The sequence below is a fragment of the Phoca vitulina genome, unplaced genomic scaffold (assembly GCF_004348235.1).
Source record: "Phoca vitulina isolate PV1807 unplaced genomic scaffold, GSC_HSeal_1.0 scaffold16, whole genome shotgun sequence".
Lineage (NCBI taxonomy): Eukaryota > Metazoa > Chordata > Mammalia > Carnivora > Phocidae > Phoca > Phoca vitulina.
This window is the reverse complement of record NW_022589719.1, coordinates 33,865,559-33,886,816: the sequence shown is the minus strand read 5'-3', so window position 1 is coordinate 33,886,816 and position 21,258 is coordinate 33,865,559. Positions and strand designations below refer to the sequence as shown.

The window sequence follows — 21,258 nt, the reverse complement described above, 5'->3', positions numbered from 1 at the left end:
GACTTACTAAAAATCCCAGATCGCTGGGCCCCACCCTCAGAGTGTCTGATTCATTAAGCGTGAGGTGGGGCTTACAAACTTGCATTTCTAATAAATTCTCAGGCGGTACTCATGCTGCTGGTCAAGAAACCATACTTTGAGAACCACTACACATATACTAGATCCTTGGAAAATCAATTTCCCAAGGGTATCTGAGTTGTTTAAGAACAAAACAGATGTAGGGGTGGGGAGAGGAAGGGGAGGAGAGGGAGGGGGCAGTTCCCTCCACAGTAAAGTAGGATTTTCTGCTCAGCACTACTAGACAGGAACGGCAGTCTAAACAGAGACGTCTGGAGGCGCCTGGGTGGCTCAGCTGGGTAAGTGTCTGACTTTGGCTCAGGTCATGATCTCAGGGTCATGGGATCGAGCCCCACTTGGGCTCCGTGCTCAGCAAGGAGTCTGCCTCTCCCTCTGCCCCTCCCCTAGCTCATGCTCCCGCTCTCCCTTGCTCTCTCTCTCTAATAAATAAATAAAACCTTAAAAAATAATAATAAAAGCATAAACAGAGACATCTCAAGCTAAACACTTAAGTTTTCAAGTGGACTCAAAATAGAAAATAATCACCATCTGTATAAACTAATCATCAATTACATTTATGGAAAAGCTTGATTCAAAGCCTCATTTGTGTTGTGCGCATCATTAGGGGAAAGAAAAAAAAAACAACTGTCGCTTCCCCAGTCGCTACAACTCCACTCACACCTTCAACCACTCAGTATGAGCCATGGCACTCGCCACCTTCACAAATGGACACCCCACGTTCTCATGCTTTTAACTATTTGTCAAAAGAGGAAACCGAAGTACACTACAACGCTGAGCTGTGAGGCACTTAGAAGAGTATGTCAAGTTAGAACACAGTCATGAATGTGTGAGGCAATGTTAAGTCAGTATATTTAAAATACACTCCTCTACAGAACCTGGACTTAAGGTACACTCAGAACACAATTACTGGGGGATCATCTCAGGGGGATGATCAGCCCTAATACTTACCTTCTGGAAAATGGTATTTACCTGTTCTGGTTTTCTGCTGATAAGAATACTGAGCACCTTGCTGAAGAAACTGGCAAGTAGCGGGTTCAAAGGGGAGTCATTTAGGAGGAAGCTATATAACCTCATGAGCAAGGACTCGTCTTCTCCCAGCCTATCGTTCATCTGGGAGACATCAGAAGTGAGCAACTCACAAGATATATTTGGGTACCTAGAAGAACAGGACACTTGTATCATCATCTGTGTTAACAGTTTCATTACAGAAAGTAAAACACAAACCAGAAAGGCTTCCTAAAATTTTGTGAAAAATAACAAAATCACCTCTGGGAATTAGAAAACCATTTCAATCCATTCTGTCCAACCTCTAGATTAAAGTGAATTTTCTACTGTACCTAAAAACTTACTTCTAAAGCAGCTTTAACAGGATATACATTCCCCAACAAAACTAGAGCACACCTAGGGCTTGGGAGCCTGGGGAGGCGGCGCTGCAGGGCAGGGCGTGGGCCGCCTCCGGCCACAGCCATCAGCCCTCGGAGGCCTGCTCCAGCAGGAAGCTCCAGCAGGAAGCGGCAGAGCTTGGAGGACAACCGTGGGGGATGCTGGTTTCCAGAGAACTGCACTGCGCACGGCACCTCGTAAGTACTCAAGACATATTCAGGTTCCAAGACCGGCCACCTCTATTTTCACATGGGTTGCAAATGGTGCTAAAAAGCTGCTCTGGGGGAGCTTATCAAGTGTTCAGTCTATATTACGCCTTAAGAGAACCAATGTTCTAACATAGGGAAGTGGAGAACAAGACATCAGCCCGAGTCACCCAAGTAGGAAAGCTGTGTACAAAACCCAAGCTCTCCACGCCAGCCTGCCCAGGTCTTCCAGGGATAAGCCCACCATCAGGGCTCACTGCAGTGGGACACAGACCTCTACCACTGACCCCACAGCTCTGGAAAGAGCTGCACCCCTAAAGCATGCTTGCCTTTGACCCCCAGAGCACTCCCTCTCTGAAAATCAGACAGCTAATCCATTTTTTCCACGCACTCCTTTTACCACAATTTCTCTTCTGTTTCCAACAGCAACAAATGCAGACTCCGAGGCCGGCCCACAAGACATTCTCCGCCGCCCCCAAGTTCACTTCTCTGCTCTTTACTCCTCCCTGTCAAGCAGCCAGGATCCAGGACCAACTCATCATCTGGAGCGGCAAGTCAAAGGCCGGCTGGACAGGGAGGTGACAAAACAGCCACAAGTTGCTATGGGACAGGAGAGAGGCGAGGACTGTCGTCTGGAACACAGACAACACCCCTCGAGGCATCCGCGACAAGCAAGGGCAGCCTGCTGTGAGGCCCCTGGCTCGAGAGACCACAGCCCCCGAGAGGGTCTGGTGTGAGGTCGGAAGATGGAACAGTGGGAGAATGTCCCCAAGTGAACCTTTGTAGGGAGGAAGAGAACGGAAAAGAAAGACAACAGAACTGGCAGCTGTGTGGGCATGAAGAGCATATTATCAAATAGCTGTCTTCTGTGGCTCGAATTAAAGTTTTTCTTTCTTACTTTATGGAACATGTGGGCTCAACGATGCTGTAACGTAAAGCCGTCATTATGCCAGGGGCAGGATAATCCAGTGGGTGCAGATGTGGCTTCTGGACTCACACCACTAGGTTCAGACTCTGTCTCTACCACTTACAAGCTGCATGACCTTGGACAAGTTACTTAACCTCCCTGGGCCTCAGTTTGCAAGTCTGCAAAATTAAGACAACAGCGTTTACCTCATAGGGAAGGATAACACAAAATACTGAGAAGGAGGCCTGGAATAAATGAAAGCTAGCTGTTTTTATTCCTCTTTATTTTCTACTTTATAAAACTTCCAAAATGCTGCTGTGGGGGGTGGGGGGTGCATTGTCTCAACTGTCCCGATTTGAAACTGCTGGCAAATAAAGCACTGGCAAACCAATGTATAGGGTGTAGTCTCCAAATTCTGACACACGAGGTCCAGAGCAGGGCATGGGCATCTAAAACATTTTTTTCATGAATTTTTCACGTATTTTTCCACAGTCACTGAGACATATAATCTAGATAAAGAAGCATGGGGCCTGGGCACTATACATAACACTCAAGGTCCTGGTTACGGACATGCTGGGGCTCCTCTCTCTCTCCTAAACATTAAACAAGCTTCTAAAGTACCCAAAGACCCCCTCCATTTCACCCCGTGGCAAGCCTTCCCCCTCCCCCACTGCATGCTCTGACCTCAATTTCTTCGTGAGAACACAGAAGCAATCAGAAGAGAACTGCACCCCAACCTACATCTAGGCGCCTTCCTCCTCCCTATCCATAGAGCCAACTCCTAAAGCCGCCCTCCACCTGTCCTTTTGACCAGACGGCCTCCCACCTACTCAGGCACAGCACATCCCTGGGTGGCCCACTCCCTCTGTTCGTCATTTCCCTCCGTACTGCATGGCTCTCACCAGCATACAAACGTCCCACTATTTCTCCCACCAGGGATAAAAACCACCACACCTCTTCTGACTCCCATCTGCCTGCAACACCCACTTTCTCTCTCTGCTCCTTTTCCAGGAGACTCTTGAAAGAGCTGTCTCTGCTTCGTCCCCGGTTCTTCCTCAAAGGCGTTCCAGCCAGGCTTTCACCTCCACCATTGCAGAGAACCACACTGATGGGGCCACGTGCTCTGTGCTGCAAACACCCGTGGTCACGTGGCCTGTCAAGGGCGGCCCCCAACCTGGTTGTCCCATCTCTCCTTCCTGAAGCCTGGCTTCTCTTGGCTTTCAGGGTGACAGCCCCTCCTGGTTCTCCTCCTCCCTGCAGCCCCTCTGCAGTCCCTCTGTAGGAACCTTGACCCAACCAACAGCATCTTAGCTTTAGGACTTATTATACTACTTAACGACCTATTCTCAAAGTTCTGCTAAATTATTTAGAACTGAGGTATCTGTCATTAAGATTAAAAAGGTTAGCGCAAAATGTTTAAATACCTTGTATATGATCATTGACTTAGAACAGTGATGAGTTCAAGCCATGTGTGTAACTAATACAAAGTTATGAGATTCACAAAATACAGCACTCTATCACCCAGACTCTATAAACACTAGTTTAAATTTCCTGAGATGACGACAGGTCAACCTTAACTCCAGAAAGCTTTCAGATCCCCTCTGCAATACCCCTCTGCGTTCCAGCTGTGTGTATCGTGTATCTTACACACAGCTGGGGCTCCGTCCCCACCGAACTTCAGCAGAGAACTCATCTGCCCAGCGCAAGTCATGCTCCCCCAAAATGGCACCATCCAAAGGCCATGTGTCCAGGGAGGCACACCTGCTCTCGCAACCTCAAAGGCAGCACAAAGAAAGCGCTGGCCAAGGCAATACTACAAAAGCCATGACTACTTTTTGGTAACATAAGCACCTTCCCTAAGGTGTGGTGTGCCTATTCTTCCCAGTTAAAGAGGTATTAGCTTCAATCAGCCGGTGAGGAAACCAACCCCAGAAGGGTAAGCCCTCTGGCTCAAGTTCTCTAAGAGGGGAGTGCGACACCCCGTCAGTGGGCTGGATGCAAAGCCCACAGCACATCGGCTCCTACCAGGATGAGCCCCACGAGAAGTCGCACCCACACGTCCTGGTTCACTGGGAAGGGAACTGCAAAACAGCAAAGTGTCTGTCTTCTGGGGGTTGGGAGTACGCTAGTCTTCCTGCTGCCAAATTCCTTTCCTCTTCTTTTTTAGGGCACTGAACTGAGTGGAGGCTAATGCTAGCTGCCAATCTTAATGGCCAGCAGAGAACATAACCTCACCTCCTTGACAGTCCAAGCCACCAGGAACCTGAAAGCATTAATAAGTTTTATTTCTTTGGCAGCAAAATTCTCCCCACAAAGAAATAAAAAGATATCTGAAAAGAGGAAGATACTGGGGGAGAAAGGGCAAAGAATAATCTACCAAAAGCCTTAATTCTTCCTATTCCATTAAGTTTGTTTAATGAATAATCAATGACTTTTTGTTCCTGAATCTGTCCGATTTTCTGGGGAGGAGGGAAAGAGTCAAATACTTCAATCAGAGTTGGATATGGGAAGAGAGTTCACTGAAACCCCAATACTTTGCATGCACGTGGAGTGCTCACAAAGGGTTTCCAGGCATGTGCAGTCCAAGTGTCGGAAGAGACGGTCATGAAGGGCCCGCCGGGCACTACTTCTCTGCTCTGAGCAGAGCAAACTAGTGGGGAGGACGTAAACCTGCTTCAGTGATCCAAGGGGCTAGCTACTTCAATTTAGCTCCACTGATGTTCCCCAAGACCCATTCCCTTATCTTAACAAAAGTCAGAATTTCTTGTACCAGTAACAGTCTTCATAACCCAAGCTCTGGCTTAGATGTGCCATGTAATCTGGGGCAGTCACATAATTTCTACCTTCCTATTTGCAAAGAAGAGAAAATACTTACTTGAATCGTCTATTTTCAGAAACTTCTTCACTGTTTATAAAGCACTTTGTCCTTCCACAAAGCCTCCTGACTGCAATTTAGAACGCTCATTTTAAAAACCCTGTGATTTCACTGGACTCGGTTCTAGAACGGATTAAATGCTCCACTGAGTCTGTCACCCTTGACCATCTTGACACTCTAAATGGTCTACAACAGCCCTGGGGAATTGCCGGACAACAAGAATAATATTCTACCCCCACTTCACTTCAGTCCCACCCTAAAGAGAAGATTGAATTTTCTTACTTGTATCTGATCTTTTCATCCATGTCTTGAGGTGGTTCTTCTATAATGAATGAGACTAAATCTTCGAGACATTCTGCTTTTAACAGAAACTCTATAAGTTTGCGGTTCTGAGCTTTACATTCCTGTAAAACATCTTCCTCATCCATTAACTCCTTCAGTGTTACATCTTCTCTTTCTAGAAGTGTGTCTATGTGGGATGATGAATGAAGATCAAATTTCCAAAACATGCTGGTCTAAACAAAATGCAGAGAGTATTTCAAATAAAATTTCAACTTCACATATTAATTTTTCAAATTTCAATTGAGTTTTACAATCTAAAATGCCAACTTGAGTCACATAAGTAAAATAAGTGTCATATTGAACCTATAAAATACTTTTTTTTTTTTTTTTTTTAAAGATTTTATTTATTTATTTGAGAGAGAGAGAATGAGAGACAGAGAGCTGAGAGGGAGGAGGGTCAGAGGGAGAAGCAGACTCACTGCCGAGCAGGGAGCCCGATGCGGGACTCGATCCCGGGACTCCAGGATCATGACCTGAGCCGAAGGCAGTTGCTTAACCAACTGAGCCACCCAGGCGCCCACCTATAAAATACTTTCTAAATAAGTAAAATCGGCAGGATTTTTCCTTCTCAGAAAATAGTTTTTTTTTTTTTTTTTTAAGATTTTATTTATTTATTTGAGAGAGAGAATGAGAGAGAGAAAGAACAAGGGGGGGGGGAGGGTCAGAGGGAGAAGCAGACTCCTCGCTGAGCAAGGAGCCCGATGCGGGACTCGATCCCGGGACTCCAGGATCATGACCTGAGCCGAAGGCAGTTGCCCAACCAACTGAGCCACCCAGGCGCCCTCTCAGAAAATAGTTTTATTGGTAACAAAAAATTTTGACTTAAAAATGCTGAAAGAATGCATAAACTTGGGTTGATTTTAACCTACAATATTAACCCATCCACACTTTGTTAAGAATTTAACGCTGGGAGGGGCACCTCGGTGGCTTAGTCGGGTAAGTGTCCGACTCTTGATCTCGGCTCAGGTCTTGATCTCACGGCCATGAGTTCGAGCCCCAATACTTAAAAAAAAAAAAAAAAAAAGAATTTAATGCTGGGAAAGGAAGAAAGAAAACCCTTTCTTACACTTGAAGAACATTCTTATGCAGAAGTTATATCTTCAAGCAACAAATGACAAGCACTGTGACCTAAGTATCTAGCATTCTTCAGAATACTAAAGAATTAAATAAATCACTACCACAAACTAGCACTTTCAGCCACTGAGAGCAGTTTCGCAGCTGAAAGTCATAAAATGATAAAATCTGTGCCATTCTTAATAAAGAAACTAAACAACTAGAACCTAGTTCTTGAGGAAGGAGGGAAACCAACATCCTCAGTTACCAGGAAAACCAATGGACATTAACAGGGCCACATATATATATTCTTTCCTCCTCTTCCTCCCACCCTTCCTCAACCAGTGAGGACAGGAAGTTTGTTTTCTTCAAGTTACAGTTAAAGAGGGTCCTGACCGGTCACAACCGGAAACAGGAAGCACAGGAGTCACTACGTCATCTGCAGCTGCCGTGACAAGACACTTTCAAACGCCACTTTTGAGCAACACGTGACAAGATGAGAGCACCAAACAAAGTCCTGGTTAGGGACAGGACTATTCACAAGCCACTCCTACCTGCCAAAGATGCTCACGGCAGAACCCGACACAGGGTTTGGTAAGACACCTTCTGACTTCATGTAACCCCCAAACCCACAGATCAACTGCAGCTTTACTATCCACCCAGTATAGCGGCTCCTGTTACCGTTATCACCAAAAAACATGTTAAAACCCACATGTGCTCATGTAAAATCCTGTGTTGGAAGAGCTTAGGTAGAAGGAAGGAAGCTGCAAAGGTCATAACCTATGTAGAGCACACATACATTTTGAGAAGGATTTATTTTTGCTAAATCACCCATATTAGATCAGGTAGGAATATACCCTGATTTAGTATTTTCATGAACATCTGTTCAAAAAAATATTTTAAAAATCAGACATCATGGAGGACAAATGTTATGTATACAGCCAGTCATACTGATCAATCCAGGAATAGAAGAAGAAAGATGCGTGCCACGGCAGGTCACGCAAGAGCCTGTGGAAGTATATGCACTTCACCTGACTTCACTATTACGTATATAATCAACACAGTTTGAAATATAAGCAAAGTTTTAAGGAATCTTAAAAAAAAAAAAAAAAAAAAGGGACTCCTTAAGAGAACAAGTTTTAGGTAAGATTATGAAATATGGTGTTATAAAAGTTGTCCCTGCTTCAAAAAAAGCTTTCCATGTTTCAAAAGACACACATGGCGATGCACTCACATCCAGTCAGCAGCAGCAGGAAGACACAGTCAGGAACGAGAAGCCACTGTGACCGTTCACCTAAACCGGACTGGCAACGCCTCACTCTGGAGGCACCTGTACGTGGAAATGTCCGCCACAAAGCTCAATGGATGACACAAGTACAAGGCACAGCCATCTCTCTCCTCTTAACGATTAGGCCACTAATTATGTACACAAGACCTAGAACACGCTAAAAAAGCAGGGTCACAACTCCCAGCATGGTCAGCAACCACCCACATGCTAGGCCTCTGGCCTTCAAGACCAGGAGCAGGCAGAGTGCTCCCTGGGAGTGTAACACTTTTGTTAGTGAAGGACAGAAACACATCCTCCAAACACAAGAGCAATCTACTTCTACTTCTAAGGCAGTTACTAAGGAAATAAGGGCAAAGGTGATATATCCCTAATAAGAATGGAACTTCAGGGAAAAAGATGGTGGTAATAAAACCATAAATGATCTTTTGGTTTTCATATTGTGGAAAATGGCAAACAAACAAAAGAGACGTTATTATGCCATTTTATCCTCATCAAACAAGGAGGGAAAAAAAGACACAAGGATAGCAAAAGATAACTCCAAAGGAGGAAAGAAAGGAGCTTTCCAAAGTAACGCTGTCAGCACAGTCTCCAGTGCTTCTGCTGGAGCAATGTGGCTCATTTATCTGGGAGTTTAAGACTGCAAATCCTAAAAACAGCACATGCTACCACTCTGCCTCCTTCTTGCTACTGAAGTGTACGAGGATGCAAACAGCTGTGTTCACACACAGACACAACACACAAGTCACAGGCTATATTTGGATTCCACGCATGTATGAACCTGCACGGTTTTTAGGAGTAGATGCAGGCACCCAGGACAGACAGTGGAGCTCCAGTTCAGCTCAAGGAGCAAAAGCACCTTATTGAACTCCAAAAACCTCATCATCCACGTCAGTACACCTTGTCTTCAAAGTCAATCATGGAAATTTTGATTTCCATCAAAATTCATCCATCCTGGGATGTCTACAAATTGACAAAAGAGTTCATTTTCTTATTTTTTTTAACGTTTTAAAAAATATTTTATTTATCTATTTGTCAGAGAGAGAGAGAGAGCACAAGCAGGGGGAGCAGGAGAGGGAGAAGCAGGCTCCCCACTGAGCAGGGAGCCCGACGTGGGACTCCATCCCAAGACCCTGGGATCATGACCTGAGCCGAACGTAGATGCTTAACTGACTGAGCCACCCAGGTGTCCCCATATTACTTATTTTAAATACTTTGGCAAAGTCACTGACTGAAAAGCTACCAGGTGTATTCAAATATTTCCCATGCTCCACCGACATCAGGTCAGACTGGGCTTATTTTGGCCTGTAAATCAAATTTCTGATAATCTAACAGAACGGTCTCTCCACCTGAATTCAGAAAACTGGACACAGTTAATAATTTAGCCTGAAGTATTTTTTAAAAATTAGGTCTCATTTAAAGTAGTATGCTTTTTTAGGGTGCCTGGGTGGTGCAGTTGGGTTACATGTCTCTTGGTTCAGGTCATGATCTCAGCATTGTGAGATCCAGCTGGGAATCTAGCTCCACTCAGCGCCAGTCGGCTTGTCCCTCTCCTTCCCTCCTCCTGCCCCCTCCCCCTGTACCCATGCTCTCTCTCTCTCTAAAATAAATAAATAAATCTTTAAAAAATAAAGTGGTATGCCTTTATTTTTTGTAACCCATATAGAAAGGCAAAGTATAATGAAAAATACTAAGAAATCAATTACAAAAAAGCAAAGTTGATTATCAAGACCTTATGACTGGCTAGTTATAAATAAGATACACACTCACATCCATCAAGTGGAAACTATAAATGTCCACAAACTAGATAAAGTCCATACTCCTCAATTATTGATCAGAATATAATTACATCGATGTAGTACAAGTAAAAACTGACGCCCCAAATTTCAACCTTATAACAGTAACCCCTTAAATACTGGATTTATAAGAAGACTGATAATTAGCCATGACGACATAAGAGCAGGAGTTGGCAAACTGCAGCCCACAGACCAATCCGGCCCACAGCCTGCACACTAAGAATGGTTTAGATATTTTTAAAGGGTTGTTTTAGGGGAAGAGAAGAATGTGTGACAGAGACCAAATGTGGCCCGCAGAGCCTGAAATATTTACTACCTGGTCCTTTACAGAAGAAGTTTAGCATCCCTGGCTCAGGAGGAAATCAGGTTCCCACTAACTCTATCTTTCCCCCATTATCTCTGAGACTACATGGGTGTCCACCCTGGGCCTTCGCAGCCCACCCAGCAGGGTGCGGTCACACGGTGCTGGGCCAGATATCTAGAGATCCATTCCCCTTTCCCTAGCGGTTTACGAAGACCACGTTCCCAACTTCTTGGGCAAGTAGGTATTGCCACGGGACAATGTCTTCCCAGGTGTGCCATAAACTGTTAAAACCTCCATGTGCTCTCCTCTGCCTCTGACTGGATGCCCAAGACAAAAAAGGCTCTCAGGGATGGCAGAGCCAAAAAATGGAAGGTGCCTCCACATCCCCAAATCACCACCTGGAAGAAAGCTGCCCGCCAACCTCAGAGCCTGCTGTGTTACGATGAGCCATCACACACCTGGTCTGTGTGTTCCAGCACTATGTCCTACCTGACCAGCCAGCTCCTCTAAACCCGGAGCCTGTGACTTCTTGTTTTATTGTACTTATTTAAGCACAAGAACAGGAATTTTTTAGCAACTGTTTAAAAAATGCCTAAGTCCTTTCATTTTCCACCATCCTGAATTAGAATAGCATTTTTTTACATCAGAACACTTTGAAATATACATTTCCACAGTGCATTTTCTTTAAACTGGGTACGTTACAAACTTAAAAATAAAATAAAACCACAGTAGACTCCTTAAGCAAACATTATGTATTTTACCTTTTGGCCAAACAGCAAATTGACTGGAAATGAATGGCACCAGTAAATTAGTTACCCTAGCTTCTATTTGTGTCCTTTGAAGTAGAAACAAGCCAGGTATGAACAGTTACAAAGTTCAACCAGGGCCCTGTGAGAAAATGGAGCCCTTTCAAAAATACAACTAAGATACTCAGAAAAACTAAAGGAGCCAGCACTTCAACAGCTAATTTTTAGTTAATATAAATACACTTTAAAATTCATACCCTAGGGGCGCCTGGGTGGCTCAGATGGTTGAGCGTCTGCCTTCGGCTCAGGTCATGATCCCAGGGTCCTGGGATCGAGCCCCGCATCGGGTTCCTGGCTCAGCAAGGAGCCTGCTTCTCCCTCTGCCTCTCTCCCTGCTCATGCTTTCTCTCTCTCTCTGTATCTGTGTGTCTCAAATGAATGAATAAAAAAAAAAAAAAAAAAAATTCATACCCTAGCTATACCTGAATAGGATTTAGGGATAAAAGGGGAAACAATTTCTTACAGTAAACCAAATCACAGACTTTTCTATTAACAAGACAAAGAGGAAAATGGTAAATGAAACCAAACTATCTTTCTTCAAAATCCTAGAGCTGTTTTGTTTCTTTGGGTTTTGTTTTGTTTTTTGGTTTTTTTTTAGATTTTTACTTATCTATTTGAGAGAGAGAGAGAGCGCACGCATGCGCCTGCACCGGTGGTGAAGAGCAGAGGGGGAGGGAGAGAGAGCCTTAAGCAGACTCTGCACTGAGTGCGGAGCCTGACGTGGGCTCGATCTCACGACCCTGAGATCATGACCTGAGCCAAAACCAAGAGTCAGATGCCCAACCGTGCCACCCAGGTGTCCCCTTAGAGTTGTTTTATAAGTTGGATTATGTAGCTTGCAAGCAGGGTTCTCTCTAAAAGAGCTGAAGGTCAGGTAGGCGGGTCACAGGGGAGCTGACCTGTCAGCTTGCCACAGCGGCCTCTACTGTGCTCTGCACTCCCCAGAACTCAACACACAGGTGAAAACGACCATCTTACACGCACAAAACAGGACCAAAGGATCCATAAACCACTTTAATTAAAGTTCCTCTAAGATTACTGAAATACCTTCCTTCTTGGAAGCAAAATCTGGGCCACGGTTCCTTTATTTCAAAGCAGTTAAGCAGCAACACTTTGTTTCTGGGAGAGAAGGTGCCACCGTGTCTGTGACACAGGAACTAGTACAGTCATGTGGTTAAATTCTTTGTAAAAGGTAGGAGAACATCAGACCCTCCGAAGAATTTTCCAGGGTGCTGCCAGCATGGTATATTCAACAGGGGCCCAACTGTGGTATAAGTAAACCACCTACAACCACTTGCTTTCATCAAATCAACAGCATTTCCTCCCCAGCCTTGTGAGGACTTTAAGCATCTAAGCAGACCTGGATTCCCAGGCCGGCTCCACTACTGGCCGGCCCCGAAGCGTTGGGAAAGTGACTTTACCTCTCTAAATCTCAGTATCCTCACCACGCAAACTGGTTGTGAAGAGTCGCTGGGAATGGCCTGGGACGGGAGCTGGACCACACAGGCACCGCGACAACGGGAAGTGCTTGTGCAATAAGCATGCACCCCCCACAAGCGTAGGAGGTTTAAACCAGTGCTCCCAACTGTTCCTGGGCATAGGAAACATCTAGGGGTCTTGTTAAAACACAGTCACAAATTCAGATGCAGTAAACCAGGGATCAGGCCGGAAATTCTGTCTCTAGCAAGTTCCCAGATGCTGCTGCTACTGCTGCCCTGGGTTTAAACTATTGTTGATCATATGCAACAAATTGCAATAAAGCATATTCAAAATAATTACATAACCATGAGAAACAGAGAAAAGCATATGATGCAAATATGTGACTATGTTATTTATTTCAGAAACTCCCTGTGGACAAGCTGATATTAGAGGGTTTTTGTTCACTGTAACAGATATAGAATATAACAGACTGTATCGCTTTCTAACAGGAGCCCAGACAAAATGACAGGACAAACACCGTGAAAGATAAACTAGTAGCACTCTGAAGGGAGAAACTGCTGATTGTCCTGCCTACAAATGACAGAAGCAAACTGAGGGAACAACAAAGAAGAGTGTTAATGAATTTAACTCAAACTCTCCTATTCCTAAGAACTGTGCCCAGGGGCGCCTGGGTGGCTCAGTCGTTAAGCGTCTGCCTTCGGCTCAGGTCGTGATCCCGGGGTCCTGGGATCGAGCCCCGCATCGGGCTCCCTGCTCCGTGGGAAGCCTGCTTCTCCCTCTCCCACTCCCCCTGCTTGTGTTCCCTCTCGCGCTGTGTCTCTCTGTCAAATAAATAAATAAAATCTTTAAAAAAAAAAAAAAAAAGAAAGAACTGTGCCTGAAGTTAGCAATGTTCTATCCCAGAAGGAGAAGCTCTACCCCATGAAAGCCCCACCACACACCACTACCGGTAACTGTGGAACACCTGCACGCAGGGCTGGCTGGGCCCAGGGCAAAATATTCAAAGATTCAAAAACAGATTCCAAGATTATTAAGCATTTCTGAGCTTATGAAGAACAGCTGAGCATGAAAGCAAACACTTCTGGGCACGGGGCCCTGAGACCACATGGGTGGCACATGCATGAAGACAGCCTGTCCACACCCTGTCATCACTGGCCCCACTGGAATCACCAAGATCCCATGGCCTAAGTGAATATTTGCTAACGTCAGCTCTTCCAGTTTCATAGCTGCAGTCCCCTCAATATACGGAGTACAAGCTACAACGGGAGAAGGAACAGCTGACGTCCAAGACAACACAAAGGAGAAGACTTAATCTACACACTGTTATTAATTTTTCCTATTTTTTCTATTTATGTGTGTGACAAAGGAAATATTCGTAATAGATTTTTCATGATCTCAAACAAAGGTGTACAAGCACGTACCGTGGGAGTTCAGACCCCCGTGCACCTCAGGGGGTGCACTCCTCTGAAGGCCCCTGGCTCCCCACTGCTAGAACAGAGCGGGCTCCGCCTACCGGCTAACATAACCCTGCCCAAAAGAACCAGCACACGAGCCACAATGAGAGACACGTGTAAGTTTAAATTTTTTTTTTAAAGACTTTATTTATTTGACAGAGAGAGACACAACGAGAGAGGGAACACAAGCAGGGGGAGTGGGAGAGTGAGAAGCAGGCTCTCTGCTGAACAGGGAGCCCGATGCGGGGCTCAATCCCAGGACCCTGGGATCATGACCTGAGCCGAAGGCAGATGCTTAACGATTGAGCCACCCAAGTGCCCCAAGTTTAAATTTTCCAGCAGCCACATCAAAAAAGTAAAAGAAACTGGCTACGTTAATGTTAATAGTATATTTTATTTAACCTTATACATCCAAACATTATTATTTCAACATGTAATTCTTTTGGTACAGTCTTCAAAATCTGGGTGTATTTTACACTTAGAGCATCTCAAGTTGGGCCGGCCACATTTTATGCTTCAGTCATATGTGGCCGGTGGCTGCTGTACCGGACAAGACAGTTCTGATTATATATTACGACAATTATGATTCAAAGTTTCTCCCTTGGTACTAAAATAGCCACCCTCCCCCCAATCTCCTTCCACAGCCAAAGTCAAGAGTTAACCACCTTTTCCACACAGGGCCAATGTGGGGTTGGTGAGGACAGATTATGGGCCACGTTTTCCCTTTCTTCTAATGTAAACATACACAAGAAATCATGTTTACTCTTACATATATAAAGTAACTTGCACAGTCTTCAACTTAAAAAAGTAGATCACAAGAAAAGTAGAACTGTTTTTTAGCCTCTAATATATAGAAATATTTGTAGGAATAAAAGGGAAGTTTTCCCATCCTGCACCTTGAAACAATGAAGGGCTAGAATCAGGAGGGCCACAAGTGGCTCACTCCTGGTATCGATATACCCTGCCAAATTGTAAACCGAATCGTAAAACAGGCGCAGGTCTCTGGGAATTTCATTTTCTAAGCTAACTCAAAAATATCATATGGGCGGCTCAGCTGGTTGGGTGTCTGAGTCTTGCTTTTAAGCTCAGTTCATGATCTCATAGGTCGTGGGATGGAACCCCGCATTGGACTCTGTGCTCAGCCAGGAGTCTACTTGAAAATTCTCTCTCCCTCTCCCCCCTCTCTAAAATGTATAAATAAATCTTTTAAAAAATATAAAGAAAAAAATGCCTAGGTCACTCAAATACATCGGGAAACAATGTTTCATCAATAAAAAAAAAAAAAAAAGGCCAGGAGACTCCCCATCATCTTGGAGTAAACTGAACCTTCACGGCCCCCATTTAGATTGAAAACAACTTACTTACTCCAGGAGCAGCAGACATAGTCACTCCATACCTCTAGTCAAGCTTACCAGCAACCTGGGAACAGGATGTACTGGGCAAACGGAGCTGCTGGAAGGCTGCACATGCTGTCCTGCCAGCACCCAGACACCTGGAGTGGGCGTCAGCATCCAGCACACCCCTGGGCTTGGATGCAGGTATTCGGGGAACTTGGTTGGGCAGCGTCTGACAAGACCCAAATGGGGAAGTGCTGGGCTCAAGAAGAGTGGGTGGTTGCTCATTTAGTACACTGAAAGCTGCATGCCACAAGAAGGGGCCAGGGAGCAAAGGACCTCTAAATAGGAGCATGTAGTGTCACTCTGAAGGGAGGTCACTTCTGTGCTGTATTAACGATAAACTTCCTCCTCACAGCAAAGCTGAATGCCTAGGCAAACGTTCTAACTTTTACATGAAGAGGCAAAAACATGGAACACAAGAGTAACAGCTGGACTCTGAGGGCAGCTCTCACTCAGTACCAAGGGAAAAGATCACAGAGGACTGGAATGGGTCCACCCAGTAGCTGCTTCTCCATTTCCTACAGGTGCCCTTCCCCAGCCCCCACCCAAAGGCTGGACTAAAGATCAGCGTGCCTATTAGAGATACGTATTTCTTTAGAGGAAAGGCCACACAAACTCTGAGCCAGTTTCTTTGTATTTGCTTTGCAACTGCTTCTTCCAAAGAATACGTCAAAGGCAATCACATTTCTACCTCCCAGATATTCCAGAATCGTTTTCAGTTTTACTTTGTAATTTATTTGATATTTCAGCTTTTCTTTGAGAGTAATAAATAAAGCAGCCAATTCCATTTAGTATGTGTTATATTAATCAGCAGGTACTTTAATACAGGAATAATATGATAAATGGTCCCTACCGCATGAAAAATACAATAAAACTGGAAAAAAAAGAAAACAGAGAATGAAAGGTATCAACTCCAAGCTTGTTCCGTAGAAAGGGAGCTCAACAGAGGGGATCGTGACCAGAAAGATTTCCTATACACAAGGCCCAAAATACAGGTAGGGTTCAATAGGTGATGTTATAGCAAAAAGAATTCCAGACCAGTAGACATAGGCCTGCAAGCACAGAGAACAAGACAGAAGTTTCCAGTAAGTTCAGGAAATTCATAGCAGGGAGAAGGCCCTCATAACAAGAAGAGTCGTTCAGAAGGCGCAAGGATAAGCTTAGGCGTCAAGACCTGGTCTCAAAGGGCCCTGCAAGAATATACAGTACAGAGCAGCATGCGCTCGCTGCAGAAGCAGAGAGACAGAACCAGGGAGTTCTAACTGAGATAAACATACTGTAAAGTATCTACAGTAAAAAGGAAGCAACATATTTTAATAACATACGGAAAGAAATAATCCTGAGCATAACCAGAGGAAAGCGACATAGAGGAGATGACATTTAAGCTGTGGCAGGTACACTTTCAACAGAGGCTGGATTTCTACAAAGGCCAAGAGAGGGAGAGGTCTAACCTGTTCTGGGCATGGCCAAGTGTTTGGGGGTGACTGAAATATGGGGCAGGCCGGGGGTGCTAAAGACAAGGCATGAAGGCAGGACAGAGCAGGAACTGGCAATACACCAAGACATAAGCTGTGGAGTCAGGAAGACAGGGCAAGTGAGCAGCAAGGTCTGATGTGTACTTTACATACGGACTGTCCACAATGCAACGGATGTACCGGACAGAGAGAAGCCTACAAAGGGAGCAACCCATCTCCGAAAACCAAGGTATCCCCTGAGAGATTTCCCACTAAACTACCATTCCTCCTCCAACATCAACCATGATTCTGTCTCTTCAAAGCCCAATTTTCATTTTTCTTCAATCCTGGCTATACTGTGTGGTATCAGATGACAAAAATTTACGGCTTGCCTTTGGAATTCTGAGCTGCCTGGGAAATACACAGCCCTCAGAAAGCAAACGGCACCCGCACACTGGAGCTAACTCCAAATCCAGCACCCAGATGCTATGGGCAGGGAGCATGCTGCAATCTCATCACCCACTTCACCTTTACAATAAAAAAGCCAACTGCCAACCAAGGAAAATCCAGTCTTACTTCTGTCACCTGGTCTGCCTTAAAGCAAGTACTGTGTTCCTGTACAAACTGTCATTATTAAAACTCAAATGTACATGAACTTCTACGCATAATTTCCACAATTGCAAAAACTTCAGTCCAAGAATATGTAAAGCATAATATTTTACTAAGAACAAGTTTTGTGGGTCTTTTCAAAGCGAGACTGAGGGGTTGGGAAGAAAAAAGACAAGTAATGAGGGGGACACAATGGTAACCAAGTTCTTGCCAGAAGCCTTGTTAGAGATCAAAGGAATGAAGGCAAGGAAAACCCAGCTGCATCTAGGTGCTGTGTGTGTGTGTGTGTGTGTGTGTGTGTGTGAGAGAGAGAGAGAGAGAGAGAGAGAGAGCGAGCGCGCACGCGCACGCAAACAAGCAAGGGTAAGAGATAGGATCAAAGTCACATCAGAGAATTCTTACGGGATCTAACAGCATTTTCCATCTCAAGCCCCAGGATTCTCCGACTCTCTGAAACCAGGTAGAAGAGTCAACAAATCAGAGTCAACCGTTAGCAGCAACATGTTACTGGACAGCAAGAGGGGCGGCTGCTCTCTTCCCCAGTGCTGCCTGTGAAGGTCACCACCTTCTATCCAGCATCACAGTTGCCCTCAGACCTCTGGGGAAGCCCAAGATCATTAAAAAGAGGACCAGTAAGTTCATCCGGCACCAGTCAGACTGATATGTCAGAATTAAGTGCGACTGGCAGAAGCCCAGAGGCACAGACAGCAGGGGCACAGCAGAGTCAGGACCAGCTTGTGACGCCCAACACTGGTTACAGGAGCAACAGGAAGACAAGCACACGCAGCCCAGCGGCGTCCAGAAGTTCCTAGTCCACAGCGTCAAGGAGCTTGAAGTGCTGATGTGACACAAATCTCACTGTGCAGAGACTGCTCACAATGTCTCCTCCAAGAACCACAAAGCCACTGTACAAAAGCAGCCCAGCTGGCCATCAGAGTCACCAATCCCAATGCCAGGCTGCGCAGTTAACAAAATGAATAGACAGCTCACGTGCACGTTGTATTTGTGTTCATAAAACCATAAAACCACAAAAAAACAAACAAAGAGGGGCAGCAGTTACCTGGCACAGCACAGACAGTTTTTAAGTCTGTAGCTATAGGGGGTGGCCCCACGAGGAGAGCAGTGGCAGAAGTGAGGCCTGAGCTAGAACGAGCTGCTACAGTGTAGAAAGAAGCAGGTCCAAAGACCTCAACATGAAGTCTTTTTATGATGTGACTAATAAGCAAAGCAACCTCAGAATAAAGTCATAGATGGATCCTGTCTAGGACCATGGAAGATCTAATCCCACGGTAGCCTTCCGGGATAGATCACCCTTTGCCAGGCAACACCACACCCTGTTCTGGGGAGGAGGAAGAGACTGCCAACCACATGGCACCTAAAGAGATGACCAGGCAAAAGGCCTCATCACTTGGGGGATAAAATAACTAGCTTTGCGTATTTTAAAGCTCTTAATAATATCATGTATAGCTCCCAAACACAAAATGAGAGCCAGCGAGTGAAAAATACAGATTATGTGTGAGCAGAAGCAGGAACTCGTTAAAGATCAGGCTAAAGGTTATGGCCATGAATACTGCAAGCCCTGAGGCTGGAAGAACTTTGGTCAAAGCCTGGATGATCTTCTCTGAGAGTATCCTTCAGGAAAGGAAGGCAATACTACAATGATCGCTGTGCTGTTTTATAAATCTCTTCTCAAGTCCATTTGATATAAAAGGCATGGCTTCATCTGGGCAGATGTGGAGCCTCAACAGGAAAATGAAAGGATTATACAACCTTCCAGATGTTTACTGGGTAAACATAATTCTCTACTCCTCTGGCAACTGAAGCAAGACAGCAATAAAGGACAGAGAAAAAGAAAAATGCCAAAAAATGCAGGAAAAGACAGAAAATAGAGAAATAATTCAGAAAGTCCAACATCCAAGTAACATAAGTTTTAGAAGAACATATGACAATCCACAACCACCTGCCTCATCCAAAAAAAAAAAAAAAACAAAAACCTTTTTTCCTCCGAGTGTACAGAATAGGACTCTCCCCTCTAGAACATACACATCCTATCACAGTGAGTCGGGGAACAGACCTCTAAGGTGCAGTGTGAAATTCCACAGTATCAGAGATAAAGACAGTATCTCAACTTTTCTAGTGAGGAAAAAATACTCAAGAAAGGACTGAAAATCAGAATGATATCAGCTTCCTCAACAGCAATTCTAGAAAAGAGCATTTTCAGACATGGAAGGTCAGAAAGATTTATTCACACTTTCTCAAAAAGCTACGAGAAAATGGGCTCCACCAAAGTACTGCAATAAGCCAGCAGGGGCACCTGGCTGGCTCAGTCAGTTGAACACTCAACTCTCGAGCTCAGGGTTGTGGGTTTAAGCCCCAAGTTGGGAGTAGAAAGTATTTAAAAATAAAATCTTAAAAAAAAAAAAAAAAAGCATGGCAATAAGCCATGAGAGGAAGGCATGGAATACATGGAACTAGGGGCGCCTGGGTGGCTCAGATGGTTAAGCGTCTGCCTTCGGCTCAGGTCGTGATCCCAGGGTCCTGGGATCGAGTCCCACATCAGGCTCCTGACTCAGCGGGGAGTCTGCTTCTTCCTCTCCCTCTGCCTCTCCCACTGCTCATGCTCTCTCTCTCTCTCTCTCTGTATCTCTGTGTCTCAAATGAATAAATAAAATCTTTAAAAAAAAAAAAAAAAGGAATACATGGAACTAGGGATCCCACACATTGAGAAGCAAAGACAACTCTCAGAAGAAAAGTAAGGGGGGACACCTGCTACTACACAGAAAGTCAAGAGGAATCTGCCCGGAATGAGGCATGCATGAGGCAGAGGGCTCTGAAAAGGATGTGTCCACACAGGAGATCTATGTGCCAGATGAATGTGACCATGCTGTGAAGAATTTTACTAATTAAGTCAGAGACCTAGGGAATAATTCACCAAAATATACATACTTTTATACTGATTTTAACCAAAGTTGTGCTTTAACTATGTTGGAAGATGGGGGAGGGAAAGAAGCTATGCATATGTAAAAGCTAACCCTTCACCTTCATTGTTAGAAGTCAGCTAGATGAGAAACAGCTACCTATAGGCACACAACTCAAACACTGAAGGAAGTAAATATAAAACTAAGAGATAAAGGTAGTGGCCCCTAGTAATTAATTAAGGGATGAGGATGAGAAAGGAGAGGAAAGATGGAGCAGATGACTGTTATTTTTTGCTGTAAATCTTGTGGTACTGTTTGGCTTTTTAAACTATGCACCTACATAAACTATGTACCCAAGTATGGTAAGATATTATGAAAGAAAAGAAAATAGAAGAGCGCTTAGTCCAATCCCTGGCACACTTAATAAGGGCTCTACAAATGTAGGCTCAGTCTGAAATCAAGATACTGTGAAAGATTAGCTAACCTGCCCAGTCATATGGAAAGATAGGAAGTAGGTGCATACACTTAAGAATCTGTGTACAAAAAAGCAAAGAAAGAGAACAAGCCAATCAACCAACCGACAGCAAAAACCACAATGGTACCTCTTCACATTTAGGTCCTTTTTTTCACCCCATTCTTTCTACCATAGGCATGTGAGCCAACTCCAGAACCCTGGGACACCTGGGGGTACAGTAATGAAGTTGTCAAATCTGGTCTGTCACCTATTTTTATACAGCCCCTGAGCAAAGAATGATCTTCGTATTTTTAACGGGGAGGGGGGGGGGGTCAGAAGAAAGATATTCCATGACTTGTGAAAATTCTTTGAAATTCAAGGAGTTTTCCTGAAACACAGCCACACCATACATTTACATCCAGTCTCTGGTGGCTGTCACACGACGAAAGCAGAGCTGAGGGTGACAGAAACCACATGTGGTGGCGCACTCATCACTC

At 44.7% G+C, this 21,258-nt stretch overlaps 1 protein-coding gene across 12 annotated transcripts in view; it reads right to left on the bottom strand.

Annotated features, from left to right (window-relative positions):
* The window catches only part of PPP6R3 (protein phosphatase 6 regulatory subunit 3), a 137,043-nt gene that overhangs the window by 67,126 nt on the left and 48,659 nt on the right, over nucleotides 1-21,258 (bottom strand). For 11 of the 12 annotated variants that reach the window (XM_032414520.1, XM_032414521.1, XM_032414522.1 and 8 more), the window contains exons 3-4: nucleotides 5,732-5,964; nucleotides 1,048-1,234 (exon numbers count right to left, since the gene is read on the bottom strand). In XM_032414520.1, coding sequence (XP_032270411.1) covers nucleotides 1,048-1,234; nucleotides 5,732-5,958 — 414 coding nt within the window. In that variant the 5' untranslated portion in view covers nucleotides 5,959-5,964. Of the gene's footprint in view, nucleotides 1-1,047; nucleotides 1,235-2,067; nucleotides 2,234-5,731; nucleotides 5,965-21,258 lie in introns of those variants that run through there. The other variant, XM_032414531.1, reaches the window with a different exon arrangement.